This window comes from Tetrao urogallus, assembly GCF_951394365.1.
Source record: "Tetrao urogallus genome assembly, chromosome: 21".
NCBI lineage: Eukaryota > Metazoa > Chordata > Aves > Galliformes > Phasianidae > Tetrao > Tetrao urogallus.
In genome coordinates this window covers 5,165,547-5,187,450 of record NC_136834.1, presented here as the reverse complement: position 1 = coordinate 5,187,450, position 21,904 = coordinate 5,165,547, and the positions used below count along the sequence as shown (strand labels likewise).

Genomic DNA, 21,904 nt, shown 5'->3' with positions numbered 1-21,904 from the left:
CCAGGCATATCGCATATCATCCTTCCCCTGTTTTAAACAATTTCCTTTAAAGCCATCATCTACCTCAATCTTTAGAGACTTATAATTTGTCGTGGAATCAGAAGAGAGAAATTAATCCAGAGCATCATAAAAAAAAAAGAGCAAGCACGAAGAAATGAAATCTGCAATTCAAGGTCTGGGCAGTTTTGGTGGGGGGCAGAAGCCAACGGGATCGAGCCTTTAATCCCAGAGGAGCAGCACTGCTCCCTTCCTAGCTCCCTCCCGACACCCCCAACCCTTTTTCCAAGTGCACACAGTGCCTGTAAAAATTCCTGCGTGCTATTTGCAGGCAAGGTCACTGTGAAAGGGCATGGCTGGCAGCCAGGGTGTTTTTCAGCCGAGCTGCAGGGAGGGGAGGGGAGGCTCAGGAACTCAATTAGAAGTTTCTCCAGTCTAGCCAGGAGGCTGGGAGCCCAGACTGCGGCTGTTCCGTCCTGCGCGCAGCCGCCCCGTCTGCCCGGCTCACCGCCGCGCCAGGGCTGACGCATTTCGCAGGCATCCTCAGAGCCGCAGCAGGGAGGCCCGGGAACGAGAGGCAGCTCGGCCTCCACGGCCTGGTAAATCCGCGTGTGGTTTTCCGGAATGACACACCGGCATGCGAGACACGCGTCACGTGTCCTTCAGTAGGCATCTGGGCTCCGTCCAGCGGCGCTGACGGCGCCCCGGGTACCTGTGCAGATGCTACGCAAAAGCGACGCTCGGTGACGAGCCTGCCCAGAGATCTGTCAGTCGTGCACAGCTGCCAGCACGCTCTTGTCCGGCCAGCACAGCCGCTCCTTTGTCATTCAGCGACAAGCGGGGTCATCCCCAGCAAGCAGCTCGGTAATTCTCTGAGCCTTGTTTGTCTCAGGGCAGAGGAGCACCGCGCAGGGCTCGGGGCACGCACGGCGCATTTGAAATACAGTAGAATGTCACCCAAGGGGAACCTTTGCCCTAAAATTGTCGCGCAATTTCCCTGGCTGGGACCGCGGCCAAGGCAAACCCATTCACCAGCACTGCATGACTTCCTCCTGTGCCTTCGGGACAGGCAACCCCCTGCCAGTGGTTTAAAGGCGCATTTGCATGGCAGAGGCTTTCAACTTCTGCATTTCTGCGTATGCAGGCGCACATGCCTCCACCCCAACCTTTACCTTGAGCTTCTGTGGGGTTCTGACCTGAATGTTCAGCCTATAGACCAGCAGCAAAGGCTGCTATGCTGGTAGTGAGGTTCCAGCGCTGCGACCTGCTGCCACAGCACCTGAAAACAGAACATTAAAGCAGAGCCTTTGGATCCTACAGATGCAGGGCCTGCTGCTTTTCTAAAAGCCGTGGGCCCACCCTTCACACAGAAGGTTACTCACTTCCCATTACTGCCCATCCCTTCCTCTATGCTAGCTCTCTAGTTACATGTTCTAACTGGAATCAATCTGGCACATCACCTGGGGAATGGAACGGCACGCTTAATTACCACGGAGGGGTTCATATATAGACATTCTGAATGTGCATCCATATACAGACACACACATTCTCCTAAGCATTCATTTTGCCTGCTGAAATATGATGAGTTTCAACCTTCGGAACAATAGAGTAAATGAAACCCTGCACCAATAGGATTCTTGCCTGAAAAGAGAGCAGCAATTCGGGAATTATGCACAACGAATCCTCTGCTAACAGATGCACATAACAGGCCAGAAAATCCAGAAGCTCAAATTTGTTCTACACTGTAAGGCATTTTGCAGGCAGATTCTGATCTCAGCGAAGCTCCTATTGCTCCCCTGGAGCAAATGCATACCAGTGTACCTGAAATTACAATCCATTTTCTGAAGTTTTAAGGTCATGTCACCTTAGATTTTTTGATAAAGGAGGCTGAGTAGTGCTTGCCTGAGAATAAATGCAGCCAGTCCTCAGAGGTGCTGTTGCATGCCAAGTGGAGGAAGTGATTAAAAATTAATGCAAGCTAGGAGATACAGAAACCTGAAGGGGTGTGCCCATAAAACACACTTTCAATCTGTCTCATCAGCAAAAGAAAAAAGAAATCAGATTCTTATAATACCAGCCTTTTGGGAAGTGGTTGGGGCATGAACTCGGTGCGTACCAGTTCAGATGAAGGAACTCCCAGCAGCACACATTGGGTGGGTGCTGCCTGGGCAGGGATGGTGGTGGCAGCAGCACTGCTGCCATGTGCCTTCCTCAGGGCAGGCAGGGAGAGCTGTCCTTGCACTGTTTGCTTCTGGCTATTTTTTTTTTTATTGCTGTTTGTTTAAAATACATCATTAGACAACCTTGAAAGAATACAGAATGTTTCTCAAGGCTGCAAGGCATAGAAACCATAATATGTGTGCAACAGGAAACAGCCAGACAGCGACAGCTTTCCAGGAAGTCGGGGCAGTTACACCGTTTTACCTGCACACACCAACCCATGTTTAGGGTTCCTGGTCAGTGGGAAACTGCACCTGAGGTAGCACTAGGAGAACCTGACACAGCCTGATAAATGCAGGCTTATCCTCAGACTGGAAATGCAATAATCTTCCCCAGAGTAAGCAGTCCTGTTTGGAAATTTCATGGCTATTTGGGTTTTAGTAATTTAATTAGCAGATATGGTCTCTTGTTTGGTTTCCTGGAAACAGCAGGATTCAGTCTTATTCTCCTAGACAGACTGAACAGTTTATCCAGGAAAGGTTAATTTTTGGCATGGGGAAAAAGAACAACAAAAAAAAAAGAGGTAGGAGGAGGTATCCAGTTCATTGGATTAGCGGTAATATTCACAATTAAGCTTCTTGAGACTTCACAGAGAGCCTGGGCTGCTCTCCTTTCCCAGCCTCCTCACTTTCTCTACCCAATACTAAAAATCCCAGTCACTGCATTAACAAGCTCAGACTGCTTCTGTTCTTCCCAGTAAAGGGTCTTAACCTGTGACCTTTGCCATTTTCAAGCCCTCTTGACTCCTCCATGCACCATCATCTGCCCCGGGACTTCCATTTTTTATTGCTGCCTCTGCATTGCTGGTGGGATAATGGAAGCTGGGATGAAGAACAACAAGGGGCGATGCTAAGATGCTCAGCACACGGCTTTGCTTATGACAGAGATTCCAGGCTGCGGCAGGAATCCCTCACTGTTGGAACTGCCGCTGCAAGAAGGCCAGCAGTGGGACACGACCTGCACAGAGCTGCACCCCGGCACTGCTGTTATTAAAAATAAATTAATTGGTTCTGCAGCATCATCAGCAGGCCGCCCACAGAACCAGCAGGGCCAAACATGACAGGTTCTAACAAACATCCTTCGACCGCCGGGAGGGCATCCCCAGCACAGGCACAAAAACCCAAACAGAAGACAGCACTCGCAGGAGAGAAAAGAAAAAAATAATAACAAGAGGAACGGTTCCCCTTATCAGCAGAGGAATGGTCCCCTCACTGTTTCCCCTCCTTAGCACACAGCGCACTCTACTTTTCTTAATTATTCCTGATGTTCATTGTAGGTTGCATCATTTTGGAACACCGATGGTATCATTTTTAAAACTCCAGTTGCCATGGCAGCACAGAATGTGGCTCTTAAATGTACTCTGCTTGCACATTCCTCTGACAAGAGGCTGCTTTTTTCTCTCTCTTTTTTTTTTTTTTTTTTTTTAAGCAACTCTTCTGAGAAGCATGATATAATGACAAAAATCCTTGAGAATAAGCATATAAAGAAAATGGTGGCTTCAAAAAAAGATGGAGGGGGGTGGGCAGACACTGGGCTGAAAACAGAGCCAGAGGACACTTTTCTTTTGAAGGCAGAAGCTGGGCAGTGCATTTGGGATGGTCCCAGAAGGCTGTAAATCCAGGCATACCGAGCCGCTTCCTTAGTGGTTGCCTTTACAGCACTGTATTCAGCCTTTGTTTCCCTTTGTAAGGCCTTATGGCAATCTGGCTGCTCAAACCCAACTTTAAACCTCGAGCAGCTCTCAGCAGCAGCAGGTGACACGGCGCAGGGTGCAGCGCAGCAGGCAGGAGCTCCTTACCTTGGCCGCTACTCCCATGGGCTGCAGGCTGGGCAGCAACCAGGCCCTGGTAAAGCAGAACCCACTCGTCCCGTGCCCACGGAGCCTGGGTCATCACTTCCAGTGTGACAGAGAAATCTTCTCTGGAGCTTGGGACCCGTGGAGAGCAGGGATAGCCAGCCATCAACATCTGCTTGGCACCAGCAAGGACCTGGAGCTAATAGAAGTGACCTATACCCACGAGTTCTGCCATCACTGCCCTATAAAGGTGCTGCATAGCACTCCGGTATTTTTCTGGTCTTGTCTCCACTTCAAAGTCCTTTCATTGGGAATCTTGTAAGCAAGAGTTTTAGCTCAAATTAGCAATCCCTAATTGAAAAGGGATGGAGGAACAGAGTATTTTTAGCACCTCATTGGACTGTCCTTAAATACCAGTAGTGGGGTTTGAGGCTTAGTTTAAATAAGAATGCTGACTTGTAGGCAATTCTCCAACTTTATTCATTAAAATCAGGGGTTGCACCTCTTTCATAACAACTGCTGCACTCCCTGCTTTCCAGGAGCCCTAAAAGAAGCAAGCTAGTGAAGCCTGCTTTTTGAAATACTTCTTCCCTTCTGGCTTTCACTAGCAGCAAGAGTGAAAATTTAAATTAAAATCAATTTCTCCAAATGTTCAGTGCAGTCTAGTTTTGGCACAAGCACTCAAGTCATTTTATCCTTCTCTAAGAAGCAGCCTATCAAAAAAGATAACCCTCTAAGTGCTTCACAGAAGCCTATAGCAGCATTATCTCCATTTTTGCAGATAGGTTAACACAGAGGCAAGGATTTTGAGTCCATCACTCAGCGACAGAGAGAAATAGAAGGCAATTGTTCTGACCTTCACACTCGTGCCCAGTTCTTAATATCGCAACATACTCAGACCATAAGAAAATAAAAGATGTCCTAGGTCAGAAAATGAGCTGGAATGATGCAAAAAAGAAAGATACTGTGTAAATGAGAATTAGAATGACATAGCAATCTCCTGATCTTAATAAGGTCATGAGACGCTGCTCCATGCAGAACAACCATGTAGCAGCCAGTTCTGCCTGTAACGCTGCTTTAGAAATGGTCAGGAAAAAAGTATGTGATTTTACACGCCTTCATTTCCGGGGGCAACAGAGAGGTTCAACCAAATTCTGATTTTCAACGTTTGCCCAGCCATTACTTTCTTAAAAAGCTGGGTTCTCAGGCTGTCTCCTGTAGTCATCCCAAATTCACAAGGCGCTTTTGGAAATGGAAGAAAGTTACAGGACTTAAAATTAATGCAATTTCATTTCTTTTCCTGCAGATTTTCAAATAGCCAGTAATTCCACATTTCAAACACCCCAGGATGCAACCAGTGACCATTACATTTAATATAAGCTATGATCCAAGGAAACGTCTCACCTTATTTCTGCATTCCAATCCAGAATATTTTTTTCTGTTTTCTAAACTCTCGTCAAAGAGATACTTCTCATACAACAGACATGGAATACCATCAGTCTTGTTTGTTCATTTAAGGAATCCAAGTTTGAATCCAAGAAAACAAGACTTGCACAAACCTACACATTCCCGTGTTTTTCCACACAGGGAACTTCTTGAGAAGAAAACTTGGGAGGAGGTAACCACAACAGTCATGGCAAGGAAAGCGAGTTAACGTGCAAACTAAATAATAGGCCTCTGCTGATAAAATATCAAACACAGAGTCCCGACTGAGGCAGATTTTTCCATGCTGATGTTTAAATACTTCCGTCTGAACTCCGCTTTCATTCTGTGCTGCTCTTCCCCACATCCCTGCTTGTGCAGAGCAGGTTGCTCCCAGCTTGCTGCTGCCCAGCTGCATGGGATTGGTGTCCTGATATGTTGGGATGCTGCAGGCACCTGCCCTGCTTTCTTACCTGCTGCACGAGCACTTCGCTGTCTTTGCCAAACTGTTGCTGGCCAGAAGAAAACAAATTCCCCAGTGCCACTCAGCACAAACATTATGTTAAAAAAATAAATGTTTGATTCTCTCCAGGCCACTTTTAACACAACTGCAGATCCAAATGTAACACTGCAAATACTAAAATATACTGGAATGGAGGGAGGTGACAGAGTAAGGAGCGAATTTAAAAATTATATAAGAATCTCCTAAGTTTCATAAACCTGAGTTAAATACGCAGCCTCATATGAATGCTTTTTGATTTATTTTTTTAAAACATTTCTGCTTTATGTGCTTCAAAGAGCAAGAATAAAACTGCACACCTTCTTTGCCATCTTCTCTGGTGTAACATCCTACTTTCTTTATTTGAGCAACTTTACCAGGAGGAGCAGTGTCCTGACTCAGACAGACAGCTGATGCTGCTTTTATTGGTGGAGATTAAGGCATAAACTGGATTGTGCCCTGAGTTCACAGTTCAGCCTTATCTATGGAATCCTTCCCCTCTTTACACATTCCAAGGGTTCTTGCAACTTCAAGTCACTCAAGCCTATAACGTTAACCCCTAAATACACTTTCACAAACCTGCTTATAGGAAAAGAAGGTTTGGAAATTGTTTGATGACATTTTAGAATGCACCGGTTTGTATAAACAGAACAATTTTCACTTCCTTCAAAACAATCTGTATGTCCTTTTCTGTCTATGCTATCTAATGCAAATCACTCTGCTTTCGGTTGCACACAGATACAGAGAAGGCACTTGTCATTGGATACAGCACGATGAAAAAAGCCAATAATCTTGTAACTAGTCATGCAGCCCACAGGGACCCCTCCCTGCGACCCTTCATTTTTCAAATTTCCTCTGAAAGTGCAGCTGGGAATCAGATCTGTCCCATGTTCAAGCACTGACAGGCAGATCTGATGTGATCTGAATGTTGCAATATTATTATTTCACAGAACATAATGCAGTGTGCTTGCAATGGTATTTCTTCTATTTGCGAACTACTGTAGCCTGGCAGCCAAGCCGAGGGAAACGGGAGAGCATTTTGGTTGGTTTTGCAGTGTAGACACCATTGCTTGGGAGGTTTTTCTTTCTCCACCCACCCCATGTGTCCATCAGTTTTCTTTGGTCCTGCTTACCAACCTTCTCCTGAGAGGGAACATCTATCTGTTATACCTGGCACAGCGGGGAAGAGACTTTCAGTTTCTCCAGTAATACAAATAATCCGTGAATAAAGTCATACGCAAGGATTGAATGATATTGTGGAAGACTGTATGATGTACCGAAATACACAGAAGTGCTCTCAGCTTTTGACGTGGTTTTGGTTTGGCCAACCACAAACAGATACTTGCTTCCTCACTTCTGAAAACCGCTTCCAAAGATCTCTGGCTTTCTCAGAAGGTAAGATACCAGCAGGGCTCCACTGAGGTCATCCTGCCCTCAGCAAACTCTGCACATGTCCAGCATTTTGTGACAAAAAGGGAACAGCTTGAAAGCAGCCAGGATGCCAAAGTCTGGCAGCGAACGCTGGTAAGGCAGCAGCTCATCTGGTTCTGAAGTCCAGCACCCCAGGCTCAGCCCAAGCCCATCCACCCCAGCCCTAAAGGAAAGGGAGACTTCAGGAGGGAAGTCAAGATCTGACAAGCTTTAAGTTGGTCCCATTTGCATTGGGGAAAGAAATAGATATGTTTTAAATATTTCTGACTTGGTGTCTTTATATGAGATATGAAATTCGAGCACACAGAAAACAAAGCTCCATCTGGTAGCGGTAAACCCCAGAAAAGCCCATATTACAAGCCCTGTGGTCTGAAGTCAACTGACGTGAGGCCACGTTCCTCCAGCAAACAGGTTACTGTGAAAAGCCAAAATACCACACCAGGACGCTACAGGGATGGGACGGTACATGCCTCTCCTGTCCTGGACACTGCTTTCAAACGGCATCTCAGCAGAAGCTTTTCAGTGCCATCTTCAAAGCGCAACTTTATGAAAAAAGAAAGCCAACTTTTCTAATAAACGAGATTGAGGTTTCCCTATGAGAAGAGAGGGCAAAAATTACAACTGCAACTGCAGTGTAAGCCCTCTGCTTTTGTTAGAAAACAGAAGCAAAAATAATGCATTGCTGCTTGTCCCATTTTCGACCCCACTATTTCCCCTACACTCAGGCTGTTAATTCCAGGCAGCTGTGAAGTGTCTCAATTGCTTTGGGTTTTAAAGTTTTTGTCTTGTTTTAAAGTTAAGGTAAATACTCAGCATCCTTTAAAGAATAAAAATGTTTAAAAGGCTGATAGCCAGGGTTATTTATAGAACTTTCAAATGGGCTTGTAAGAAAGAGAAAGAATGACTACTTCTCCTAAAAAAAACATCCAAGAGTCATAAAGAAAGAGATAACACCCCTGACCTGTCTGATGCCCTGGCCAGGACTGATGGTGGTCATGAAATGGGACTCCTGAGAACTAAACTGGAGGCAATAAACACGCACACACAAAAGAGCTGTGACCTTTTGAGCCCTGCATCCATACAAAGGTACCAGACACCACAGCTCTGCAGGGAAGGGATACCTGGCCCCATGCAGCCGCTGTTCCCCACTCCTGGTTCTTGCAGTCTGGTAGGAGGTGCTGAGTTTCCAAACCGGGCCCGGACAGCCAGACTACAGGCTGCTATTTTCTTAATAAAATACATGTGATATAAACACCAGGTTGGACGCCAAGACAAACGCTCAAATGAACAGCCCACAAACAAGTCAATTAACAGGGGAAGATTCACACTTGACTGGATTACCCCAGAAGTTATCCAAGTAGAACATTAGTGGACTATTTCAGCTATCTGACATGGACTATCACATGCACTCCTCTCTGCCCTGCAGCACCATCCCATCGGCTGTGGCTGTGCCAGCAGACTCGTGAGCAAGCAGATGGTCCTGATGGTCCTGCAGCAATTGAGGAGGAACCGTTTCCTCCTGACCACTTTCACACTCACCCCCAAGTGACAGGCACTAAATCCTGACAGGAATCACTCACGCCTGCTTCATCTGCCCACCTGCATAGCAGCTCCTAACTGCAAAACGTAGATGTGTCAGCCCATTTCCCACAGATCATCATTCTAGCCTTGCATTTTACAAGAAATCGCGTGCCCCATACTTCTACCGTGCTTTAATAAACGTTCAGACCAGCCTTTCATGCTCAGCGTTTGATTGATAGCAATTAGTTGGCACTGACAGAGATACTGCTTGATGTGACAGACCAAGAAAACACAGCAATTTATGCCAAGAAAACGTGTTCAAGAAAAAAAAGTGGTGTGTCTAAAGCTCTAACAGTGTTCTGCAGTAACACACAAAAAAAGTAAATACAATGAGAAGATTCAGTATAAAAGAAGAGAAAGTAACACCTCACTGCACTGGTGCAATTGGATGTAGTAACAAGATGGGTATTTCTTTAATTTATCACTGTGCTAAGAATATCAGGGCAAAATTCAGTTTTATGCTAACTAGGCAACTTCATGGTGCTGTATTTTCATCTTCACACTTACGACCACTTCCTGCTAGGCCAAGTCATTCAAATTACGTGATTCTGTGTGCCAATAGTGGTGTTAAATAGCCAGCAGAAAAAGACAGTTCAATTGTCATGCGTGTCAGGAGCCTGGCATACACTCAGCTGGAGATATAAACTTCCTTTTTAAAAGAGAGCAATTAAACTGTGCGTGAGGAAAGGAACACTGACGTCATTCCTATACTGAAAAGCTGCACTAGTTTCAAACCAAACTCAGCTCAATGGACACATATTTTGCATTTAATTTTCAGATGTTTCTAACAGGTAGAAGTAAACTAGACCATCTTTACCAGGTCTGCTTGCACACACACACATCAAGCATGGCTGCACTGACTCAGGGGCAGGAGTTAAAATTCACCAGCTACATTACAAGCAATACAAGTCTTCCATGTGGACAAGGCACATGGTGGATCCCACGTGTGCAGGATCTCAGGGCCTGCTTCTACCAACTGCTGAATGCTTCACGTGAACACAGAGCCCACTCTGAGCTTCAGTGTCAGCTGGGATGCTAACCAATACTATTTTCACCTCTTGGCCAAACAAACAACAACAAAACCAGAAACTTGATTTAAGGTAGACTTCACAGTTCCTGTTATCTCAAGCTGTTACACTTAATAGCACACAGTACACTTTCTTCCTTTTCTTTGCTCACACTCCTTATATCCCATAAAAGCATTAAAATTAGTGTGATGAAGTATTTCAACCATCATCCTAAAACACAGACTGCAGTGCAGCTTTTATGAGCACAATAAACAGGGAAAAAAAATTTAAAGAAAATACAGTAAAAAAGATAGCTTTTTTTTTTTTTTTTTTAAGGTAAAGGTACTGGAAGTTCCCTCACATATGGGAAAAAGGGGAAGAAACAAAGGGAGATGTTTTTCATATGCCACATACAACTGGGGATTCGCTGCCACAAGATCCCGCAGATGCCAACGCTTCTAAAAGCTCCAAAAGCAGTCAGAGGAATTTGCATAAGAAAAATCCATTAAGACGCAGTGAGAAGGGCTGAGTTCTGGATCTGCATGCAGTACCCCAGAAAGATATGCTAGGAAGGTACTGGATGAAGGTACTGGATGTTTGCCTTCGTATTATACTGTACCTGGTGCACCTTCCTCAGCACTCAAGAAACAGAGTACACCAAATCAAACTCTGATCTCCTCTAACGAAACAGTTCTTGAGTAACCACTGCTGAAACAAGAAGAACACAGTTTTGCAATGCTATCTGAATCAAAGCACGTTGCCATGCTCAGAGCAGGGCTGTGACGTTCTGGGATGCCACAGACAATCAGGGAGGTATTTTCCCTTACGGCATAACTGAGTAACTGCAGGGAGGGCAAGGTCATTTTTCTGAAGATGTGCCTGCAGTACTCAAGTGCTGCCCTCCAGACACTTCACATGCCATATTCCAGTGCTCTTCAACTAGAGATACTTTTGCCACGTGGTCAGCATGCAAGTCACACGTGCTTCTAAGTAAGCAGCAACACTGTGCAGGCCATGCACCACTCACCAACCATACACTCTGGTGCCACAGGCACAGCACCTGAAGATCAAACTCATTCCCTGGGTGGGCACGCTTTCGTGTGCTAACACTGAAGGAAATATTAACACAAGGAAAGCCATCACGGATTGCCACTTTGAACTGAAAAGAACATTTGGTTTCTTCTGGCTAGGATGGACAGGAACTGCGTCAGTTTTCCTTCATCTGCAGGCAATCGCGTCTCTATTGTGAAACGAAGGAAATGGCACTGGAAGCAGATGGACTACCTGTAGCCCTTCTTGTTATCAAAGTCCTTGCTTCTGTATGTGACAGCCCTTTAAAACAAGCTAAATCGTGACAGTTTATGCCAGAGCAGGACGTAAACTTGCACACATTCAGTAACAGCTCCTAGTTCCCTCACTGGTAATGCAGGGTGAGTAAAGAGAGTGCTTTGCATGAGGACAGGCAGAACTGCTGGACAGGAAAAACCCACTTGGCCACCCAAGAATGTTGTGACTGGCTGTCTGTGTGGATGAAGGTAGGTTTCTGTGGTTTTCCGGCAGACAGTTGTGAGTGACACAATGCTACGAAACCAGCCCTCCTTCTTCCCCTTCCTGTCTTGTGACCTTTGGTACCAGTTGTTAGGCTTTACTGTACAGAAGAATCTAGCTGTTAATTGGAAACACAAAATAACAGCCTTAACTCAAGGCAGTATTATTTACTGAAAAATGCTGTGGAGGTTTTCCTCGCCTACCAAAACATCTCTTGATTCTTGCAAACATTAATAGAAGTATAGTTTTGCCAATCACTGCTTCAAACTTCCTACCAGTATGTCTAGATGAACGCACATTGTGTGAAAGAAGTTTCACTTATATTCATTAACCATATTTCACCGAGCCAAACTTCTGTTAGAAGTTAGACCCCAAGTCCCCCTTTAAGGTTCAAATTCTGGAAAGCACTGCTGGTCAGGACAGATCTGTATTCTAATGAGAAGCATGTTTAAAGCCCGTTGTAAATCTGACTGATTTTAAGTCCCTCGGAGAATTCTCCAAAGCAACTTCTACTATTATGTCATGTAAATTGGGATTTTTAAGTATGCATTTCTAATCTTCCATGCATTATTAAGAAACCCTTCAGCCTTCAAAGATTCCCCACTACTGAGTTCAGAGTACAAACTCCCCCCCTCCCCCCCATGAGCACTGAGTTTAGGCAGCAGTATTTTAATTTCCACATCACCCACATCTGCTGCATTTAGGCAAAACTGTGGTTACAGTTCCAGCTTCCAGATCCAGCCTGTGACAGGCAAAGCTCTCAAGATGGCAGCAACAACTGGACATTCCAATGAGAAAAGCATGAGACAGACAAAGCTCAGATAGCGCCAAGCCATCCCCTAAGCACACTGCTTACCCTCAGCCCACGGAGCTCTAACAATGGGAGTGACGCTGTGCATAGATTTTATGGTATTTAGAGCTCCTCAGCAGGACACTACATTGAGCATAAACTGGCCGTTTTAATAAAAATCGCTTGGCAACCGGGGTTTTGTATAATACAAACATTTCTACATAAAAACCCAAGGTAGCTTTCTCCATGTGATTACAGCCGGGCCGCAGTAACGAAGACCAGATGTGCATTCTGCATTCCAGCGCATTTGTTAATCTGGAGGCTCTGTGTTGTGAGGGGGGTTAGAACAGTTCACAGAATGATTCACTTTAACCAGGTCTGACTGCTTCAGAACAGCATTTATTCAAATGTTTCAGACATTTCTAAGTTTTTGTTGTTGTTACAATACCCTGCACCTCATTCTGCCTGCCCACTGATCCTGCCTCGGGCGTAGCAGCAGACATTCACAGTTACTCATACTCCTCATTTTCATTATGAGAAGAAGAATCAGGCCCAATGGTCACGGCATTCTTTTGATGCACAAAGCGGATCTGTGATCCCTGCCACATCTGGCAAACGGGAAGTTCCAGCCTTAACAGAGGTGGGTGCAGCACTGGTGAGCAGCTGAGCAGGAGCTACAACCTCACACAGAACACAGGTCGGCAGAAGAGCAGCCTCACAGAGCTGTGCCAACTTTTCCTTTCCTACAGTATACCTCACAGCTCCACCAGCTCTGCTGCATCACCTGCCCGTAATCCCACTTGTTTCTGTCACTGCTCCCCACACAGTGCTCTATTGGCAATGCTTCTGTTCTTAGACCAGCTCGCATGCTGCTCTGAACAGCAGTTCCTGAAATCTTCATCTGGTTGCTTTCCTCCAAGGTCTGGTACAGTGGCGTAACAACCTTTTATAAGCTACTAATTGTGTTCAGGAAAAAAGGTAACTGGACAGCCTGCACTTGCCAGTTCATCATCTGGGAGGCTGCCTGGCTGCTGCATCTCACTGCAGCATCTCACACAGTTAAGCTGTGTTTAATTTCTCTGCTCCCCATCCGAGGCTGCGCTAGGCAGTCTACCTCATACAACAGATATCACGGGGTGCCAACAGGGCCAGCACTGCCCAGGATCCCCATCGTGGTACGGCTCCCCATAATACCCACATCCCACCTTTTGGAAGGAAAAAACATGCAGGGGGAACAGCCTGAACTTTTGACCCCTACTACAGACACCCAACCAGAACAGAGAGCAGCCATAAAGGTGTCTGTGTTAGGGCCCCGAGCTCATGACAATCGTCTGCAGCTTGTTTCCTCACCATCCTCCTCCAAAAAACGTTGATGACTTGTTTTATGATTGCCAGATGGTGGGCTCACCGCCTGCGAACCTTCCTCCCACCCTGCTGACTGCCTGACCCCACATAAAACCAAGGGGCCGAGCCCTGCTCTGCCCGTCCCACTGCAGGAGGATGCTGAGCCCTACCAACCTCAAAGCTGATCCCATTTGTATCACTGTGGTTTCAATTGTGCAAGGAATTCACGCCCAGCTTTAGAAGCAGGAGCAGGTTAGCTATTTGTAAGACTGGACCGAAAGTATACAATCTCTTTAGGAGGCGGCCAGGAGAGCAGCTTCTCCCACTGCCCCAGGCCCTGTGCTCACAGTGAGGCAGGGATGATGCCACACATCAGCTGCCATCTTGTTCTGCCCTAACTTTCTGGCTCCTTTTCCCCCAGCTCCTCTTTCTTGCTCAACTCACAAGCACACCACAACAACATCTGCTGCCGTTTCAGAGCCACAGCGCTGGGCTGGATGGATGCTCAGGAGGGGCATCCCTACACACCAGTTCATAAGAGGTTTTTTCATTCTCGCACCAGCCCATGGCAGTTTACTCCAAAAGCAGAGGAATTTGGCCTTACTCAGTTAGTTCATTCCCTTTTCCTTCCATTCTTCCCTCTGCCATCTTAACCGATAAAACCACAAAGTTCACAACCTCGCTGTCCGAGGATTCCCCTCAGATATGGTGTCCTCCCCCACATCAGTGATAAACAAGATTTACAGGGATGCTGACCACATAATCCTCTAATTTCCCCCCCAACATACCAACACGCCATAAAGTTTAGTGTGCCCCCCTTTCTGTTGTTGTTTACAATACAATCCTGTTTTAGCTTCTGTCTTGAATAGCTATCACGAAGGTCAGTTAGATCTAATTGCTCTGGGTGCCTCCTAATGACCACAAATAGCGCCTTTTTAATGAGCAGGGAAGGAGGAGAAAGGAAGAAAACAAAAAGAATTCAGCCTTTCAAAACCAGAGAAAGCCACAACTCCGCTCTTCTCTCAATTACGCACATCTTTAACTTCTGTGAACTTTACAAGGAAACGCTCACGCAGGAGCTCAGAAGGCACCTTTATTTTTTCTATCTATATTTAATCAGGCTGGATTCCGCCCTCATGCGCTCAGCTGGACTGCAGTGCTTCCAGCTCTCCAGGGCAGCAGGGCCCACGGCCATAAAGCAGCGGTGCAGATTCACCCATGCTAGCAGTAAGCCAACAATTACACAGCCAAATGAGCACCCACGCTCGACTCAGGTAGAATTTCTTATCCACTTCTGTTCAGGCTCATCAGTTAAGCCTTAATTTTCTTGTCTGCCTTCATCCTGGCCTGCTATAATTCTCAACCAACACGCTGTCCCAGAAGACCTTGCAATGCTCACTACTTCTATTTCCCTTGTGCCCTGATCTTACCCTGCTAAATAACAAGCCCAGATGGCAGCAGGCATCCTCAAGATAACACAGAATGCATCGGAGTCTTTAACAAATAACAACAACAATAAATCTCTCCCCAAAAACTGACACACTGTGTTTGTATGTTTAAGACAGCTTCAAACATATTTCTGTATATTTTACAAAACAGAATTGAAACGGCCAATAACTCATGAATGAGTCCCAAAAATAAATCAGTTCAATGATCTGTGTAGTCCAATATTCAGTAATGACCACGACCAGAGAACATGAAGACAGCTTTCCCAATGGTTCCCTTGGGAATCCTGCTAATCTCTTCATCTGGAGGTGGACACTGTTCTGGAAAGGAAAATCTGTTGGCCTTAAAATTAGTCTTGAATTCTTTGGGAAATCCAGCTTCGTCTTTGTATTTCCCCCTTTCCTGCTTCCAGAGCATGGAAAGGTTTCTAATTCTGTTCCCACAACAGTTTTTTTAAATTCATTTCCATGACAAGGATTCATGATATTGACCATTCTGTGCTCTCTTACTACTTGTTATATAAGAATAGAAAAGGAAATTCTTACGATGTCTATTTTTTGCTCTTGTTTTTTTAATTCTTGTTTTTACATGCAGGATTTTGTAGTTTTTTTTTTCCCCTAGCATCTGGCCAGCAGAAGGGCTGAAACATCCCTCCTACTCCATGCATGTAACTGACATCCCAGCACTAAACAAAGAGCACATGAATTCTTCCAGTAGTGCCAAAAAGTCAGATACCAGAAAATGCTTATAAAAATGAAGGAAGTTATTTACTGATTTAACATGCAATGTTAACATTCTGCTTAAAAGTTAACACCAGGAGGGGGGGAAAAAAAAAAAGACGAGTGTCTTTTATTAATTAACAGTGTGCTGGGAAACCTTCTGAGAGAGGGGCATGTGGAATGTGGATACCAAAAGGATCAATGTCTTAAAAAGAGGTCAGGAATTTACACGTGCATCCCTATTTTTTTCTTCAGCAAAGTAAAGGGACATCCAGAATCCAGTCCAAATTAGAAAAAACACTGCCCTGTCAAATTAGTTCCTCCTGCACTCGAGGAAAGGAATACGAAATTAAGGCTTCCTAAACAGCAAGACACGCTAAGCTGATTTACACTCCATTCTTGCTAAAACTAAGAGGTTCAGTTTCTCCTTTGAAGTCTTCTCTATAAGCACCATTCATTAAGTTCTAGTTTGCAAAGAACATGTATGTTGAAAGCCTTCATAACATGCAATGCCATTTACTCTTCCCATGCAAAGCTGAAATAAAATTTGAGGGAGGAACCAGAGCTAAACAGAGCCTCCATTTTACAAATAAATACTGTATATGGGAAAGAACATCGTGATCTGTCAATCTAGTGCTATTTAATTGTCCCCTGTAATTTATGTTTCCAAGTAACTCTGCTTTGAATGCAGCTCAGAGCTATTTTGATAGCCATCCAAACTTTTATGTTTCTTCTCCTGCACTGAGATTTGGTTTCTGGGTTTTCTACTCCTATAAAGAGATTCCATGCTACCAAACAAGATCCTGCTTCATCTTTTTGTGTGCACAAAGGGCAGCAGTAAGTCTTCCCTACATCTCACCAGGCCAAGTGTGGCACATGGGTTTTCTTTAAGGTCTATTTTTCTTCTGCTACTGACTCGAGCAGCTCCTGATCCAGCTGCCTGCTGCAGTGCTGGGGGAAGGAGGAATTCCCAGTGCTGCATTTGCTCTCTCACCTGTCAAGACAGTACAGCATTTCCAAAGTCCATATGCAGCCACTCAAACGAGTAAAAGAAAAACAAACAAACAAACCACCACCAAAGCAGTACACAAATCAGGCACTTACTGAGAAAATGAAGGCAGGCTCAGAGGCAGCACATCAAAGGTGCCACAAAGGGGAAAGAAATGACTGCTTCAAGCAAAAGCAGAGCTGTACGTTGCTTAAGATAAACGAGTCACATATGAAGCCTTCAGAATTTTTTAAGTTCACAAAATTCTGAAGAAATGCTATCTGCTTAATAGCTTACTGGCTACAGCTGCATGCCAGTCAGGGCAAAGCACCCTAAGGAGCCTGTGGAACAAAGCTGGTCTTAAGGTGAGTCACTCCTAACTATGGTCTAGGTGTTCCTGACTTACATTAACAGTGTGAGCTGCTCAAAAAAAACCACAAACAACTCAGAACTCCAGTTGACTTCATGTGTCAATCTATATGGCAAGGAACCATAATAGAGCTTGCAGGGTAGAGTTCTGATGCTGTTCACATATAACATAAAATTACATATGCTTCTGACCAGTCCCAACTGCCTTCTAAGGAAGGGCAATGACTTACTTTGCGGCCCATTAAGGGAAAAACCTACATCCCAACAGACAGGAGATGTCAGATACAGAGCTTCCTTTATATGCTTGTTAACTGGGATCGCCAAAGTGAAATGGCATAACATCTATTTTTACACCTGGGAAACGACTGAGAGGAAGAAGAGAAGAAGCAAAGCTGAGAGAGAAGCTGCATGTGGTTGTGCACTACAGAAAACACCTCTTAAAGACATGTTTCTTCTCACAATTTTTAATAACATATATATATATAATCTAAATAATGCAAACAGTATGCATTATCTCAGGTTCTCTTATCTTAGCAGATCTCTGAAGCATCTGTGTATTTCATTTTCTACCAAAATTGTAATTTTAGAAGAATCTGTACAAATTTAGCACACAGAAATAAAGATGTAATCTTAATTATTTATATACAGTTATAACATATGCCAGCACTGACATATAAAGGTGAGTTGAGAGCTACGCTGTCTCCAGCACAGAATTGCCCCAGAAGCACTGGAAATACAGTTGAAGAGAAAATCTTTTTGTCACAGGTCTGGTTTGGGCTCTTTCTCACCTCTTCCTTAGGTTTCTCATCCTCTTTCTAACCCCAGAGACTGTAGAGCTGACTGCCAGCTCCATGCAGGCAGGGTCATACCCTATGATATCCCATCAAACTATGTACTCTTTCTAGCAACTATCACTTTCATTGTGGCTCATCTTGGGCATTCCACACAAGACCCCACAGTGTCACAGTATCACCAGGATGCTTGCTTTCATCACATTTGGTTCAGTTTCCAGATACACGAAGAACACATAAAAACACTAACAATTGCTTGATAGGGAAACACGAGTGAAGTGGCCGTTAAATAACTTCAGCAGCATGCAGGAAACATTTCCTATGACGATGATTTAGAGTGATTTTGGGAAGCTCTGTTTGGATGTTCTCCTGGAAGTATTCCAAAGCTGAAAACCCCAAAACTGAAAGGGACAGGAGAGGCAGGAAGAGAGAATATCTGTCCTTAACTAGCACTGTACTGACCAAAGCTACCAAAAAAAAGTACTAGCAGCGTCTAAGGAGGGAGCTGAGCTGCAGACCAGCTCCCAGCACTACCCTCAGCTGATTTAAGGCTGCACCAGGTCACTGGAAGCTGGCAGATCAACCTCCTCATCGACTCACCATTCCCTCTGGGCACTCGCGCTGCAGTTTGCTGTCTCAAAACAGAGGCTGGTGGTCATGACACCCAGCTTTTATTTGCAAGTCTGGAGCCACAATAGAGAGGTCAGAACTCGAGGCAAGAGGCGAGGACTCCTTGCTCCAGGCTGCGTGCCAGGGGAAGAGCTGAGCGTGCCCCCAGAGTACAGCATAGCCTGGGTGCTGGGGTTCTTACTGAAGGTCCCCAGATAACATCTTGCGTGGCCACAGACAAGCCACCAGGTCGTTCCCTATCTCAGTTTACTCCTCTCTGACACAGATAAAATAAAAGTCTTTGTCACAGGGTCACACAATGGCTGTTTAACATATGTAAATGATTCCAATAGGCTCGGGCAAGCTACGAAGGAAAGGCAGAGCACTGCTGGTGGTACTGTTGGAGCCGCAGTGCTGACAGCGTGTGATGTCACTGGGGCAGCAAATCTAAATGCTGAGCACACAGAAGTCTCTTTAAATGCAAAAGCAAAGCACTGTGAAAGGATTGTATTCCTAATCAGCCTCCTGTCAAGCCCTGGCTTCCATTTGCCCTTAAATCCCAGCGCGGCAGCATGATGTGTGTGCGTGAAAGTGCCTGCGTGCCTGGCCTCTTCTTTTGAAAAAAGAATCTAACAAATCCTTCCAGACAGCGTTTGAGAGGAGAGGAGGCACCACCAGATCAAAACAGCCGCCTGAAGTGACCCCTGTTCTGCCTCAGAGACAGTTGCATAAGCTTTGTGCGGGAGTGGGAGCTGGCAGGAATGCAGCATGACAGAACGAGAAGCTGAGGCCAGCAGGTTGGGTTCAGCTGCTCACAGGCAGGTACTTCTGCAGCCCGGCCCCTGAACAGCAGCACTGCCAGCCACCCTCCCTACACACACAGAGGTGCCACCACAAGCATCAGCTCCAGATAAACGCTGCAAAAAGATGAAGCAGCACCTTCTGATCACGTCTGTGTAAAATGGAACGTGCTGGACTAAGTTACTGAGACTTTGGTTTGCTCTCTGGGTACCTCACAGTCCTAATGGACTGTGGCAAAGGGCATTCTGAAGACCTAAGTGCTCTTTATCCTACAGCCACCCAAAATAGCATCTTGTGATGTACTTGTGAAATTCTGAAGAAGCCACACAAAAGCCTGGAAGCCACGGGCTGTGGAAAATGGAGCACAGCAATGCAACTTATGATCACACAGACCATGGGAACACACACAGGAGAAGAAAGGAGATATTCATTCTCTAGATGAGTAGTGAATGAGTCTGGGAACTTCATGTTTAGGAGAGCTCTAAAAGAGGGACTTTTAAAGGAAGGGCATGGGCTTTCCCAGCCCTGACCAGCCACCAGTAAATGGCTGTCTGTTTTTTTCACTGCTACTGACATCACACTGCTTGAGAGCCTTAAACATCCATCAGTATCTGACTTGAATTGCAAGCTGCTCCCAGAAGATACGAGGGCACAGATGAAAGAGCATTGAAGACTTCTGAAAGCTTTGGTCAAGGATCTATGCTGTAATTTAATTAATAGTTCAGCATCCAACACGCGACTACAGCCAACTCTGATACTTTAAGTCTTCACTTCCTTGGAGAACCATCTACAAACATTCCAGAAGAGAGACCTCCTCTTCCTTACAGATCCTTCCCAGACAAGGTCACTGTGCTTTCTCTCCTCATTCTCCTTACAATAAAAGGTTTTCCCTTCCTTACAGGAAGTTTTCTTTCCCTGAGGATGTTCCTAGGAAGAACGAGTGCCACTGCACCACTGCCCACCTCACTGCATTATGAATTAGCATCTAATGCTCCCAAAACACAATGCAGGAGATCACAGCACTTCTGGAAATGTTGTACAACTTACTGCTGAATCCAGAATGCTTACAGGAACAGGCCAAAAAGTATTTCAGTCTTTTCAAGTAGGTTTCACTTGAACCTGCTGACCACTCCTTTTGAAGAGGAAAGAGCAAAATATGGCAATAAAAGAGTGGGAGGAGAAAAAGTTCTGCAAAAGCAGAACTAGTTCTTTGAATGTGCATTCAGGTAGTTCTGCTTTTGCTTGCTCAAATGGAAAGCTAATAGAAAAACAGACACAAACAATACGAACAACTTCTGTGACATTTCTCAAATGGGCTTTTTTTCCCCCTCCCTCCTTCTCACCCATTTTCATTTCAGTGCTCCTGACAGCACCACTACTCAGCTACAGAAATCACGATACATACACTCCCTGTTTCTCACAGGGCGACAGAGGCTCATTGGTATGAGTTTACAATTGCCAGAGATTAAATGGAACAGTCACAGTTTTTTTTCTTCAAAGGTTCTATGTCATATTACTTTTATCATATCAAATTTTGCTTTGCCAAAAGATATCTAAAATTTCAACCGTATGAACATGCAGAAATAGGAGTTGGAAGCTTTGTTTCACTTACCACCTTATTTGAACTGATGATGCATTACATCACTACAGCCATTCCACAAAACAAAGCAATTCCATAAAAAGAAGCCAAAAAACTTGATACACCTTGCTCTGTAATCAGCTCTTCATAAGCATGCTCATTCACATCAGCAGAAATAAAAGACAACAGAGGACAAAATGTGGGCAATCACTGCTAAAGCCTAAGAATTTGAAAAAAGTTATTTGCACCTCTGAATATTGGTAATTTTGAAATGCCTGAGTTCGGCACTTCCAGAAATCCAGGCCAATGTAAGGCATGTCCAGCCATACACACAGACTCACTGGGGTCATTTGAAAATCACAGGCAATGAGCAAATTATGCTCTAGTTATGTCAGTGTACATCCCAAATCAGCGGAGTTACACGGGCTTTTCACTGAGAGCAGTCTCTGCCCTATTTACTGTAACAACCACACACAAAGCACAACTGACATCTTACTGGCAACTGAGCTGAATGAGAACATGCCTAGCATGGTTAGCATTTAACACTACAGATACACGTGAACGCATGTATTTCAGAATCACTGTTGTTTTCCTTTCCCTTTAAAGGGAAGGAACTCCCCACACCCACCCCTGCAACCCTCTGCACCTCATTTCCATCTGGCTGACGCTGCAGTACCGCTGAACCTCCAGCTGGATCCCACAGCATTGTCTTGAACATTTTGTTCCGGCGGAGCTGAACTCTAGGAGACTCACGGTTCTAAACAAAAATCACAAGGCTTTATGTACAAGAGCAGCCTCTCAATAACAGCCCGTGCCCCTGGTACCGTGGCGGACAGGCTGGAAATAGGGTCGGCTCATGGAAGGAGGCCAGTTGTTGTGCTGTGGGGCTTTTTGTTTTGGTTTTCAGACACTGCTGCTTTTCACATAGCGCAGACAAACAGGGAAGACTCTTTCTTTCCCAAATGCGA

The 21,904-nt window shown here is 45.1% G+C and overlaps 1 protein-coding gene across 2 annotated transcripts in view; it reads right to left on the bottom strand.

Moving 5' to 3' along the window:
* Nucleotides 1–21,904, bottom strand: part of SKI (SKI proto-oncogene) — a gene marked incomplete at both ends in the record, with an annotated part of 91,413 nt that overhangs the window by 45,558 nt on the left and 23,951 nt on the right. Inside the window, one exon of one of the 2 annotated variants that reach the window (XM_079545672.1) lies at nucleotides 21,583–21,693. The exons of the other annotated variant lie outside the window; for it this stretch is intronic. Within the exon in view, the coding sequence (XP_079401798.1) occupies nucleotides 21,583–21,693 (111 nt within the window). The remainder of the gene's footprint in view (nucleotides 1–21,582; nucleotides 21,694–21,904) is intronic. 2 annotated transcript variants of the gene reach the window in all.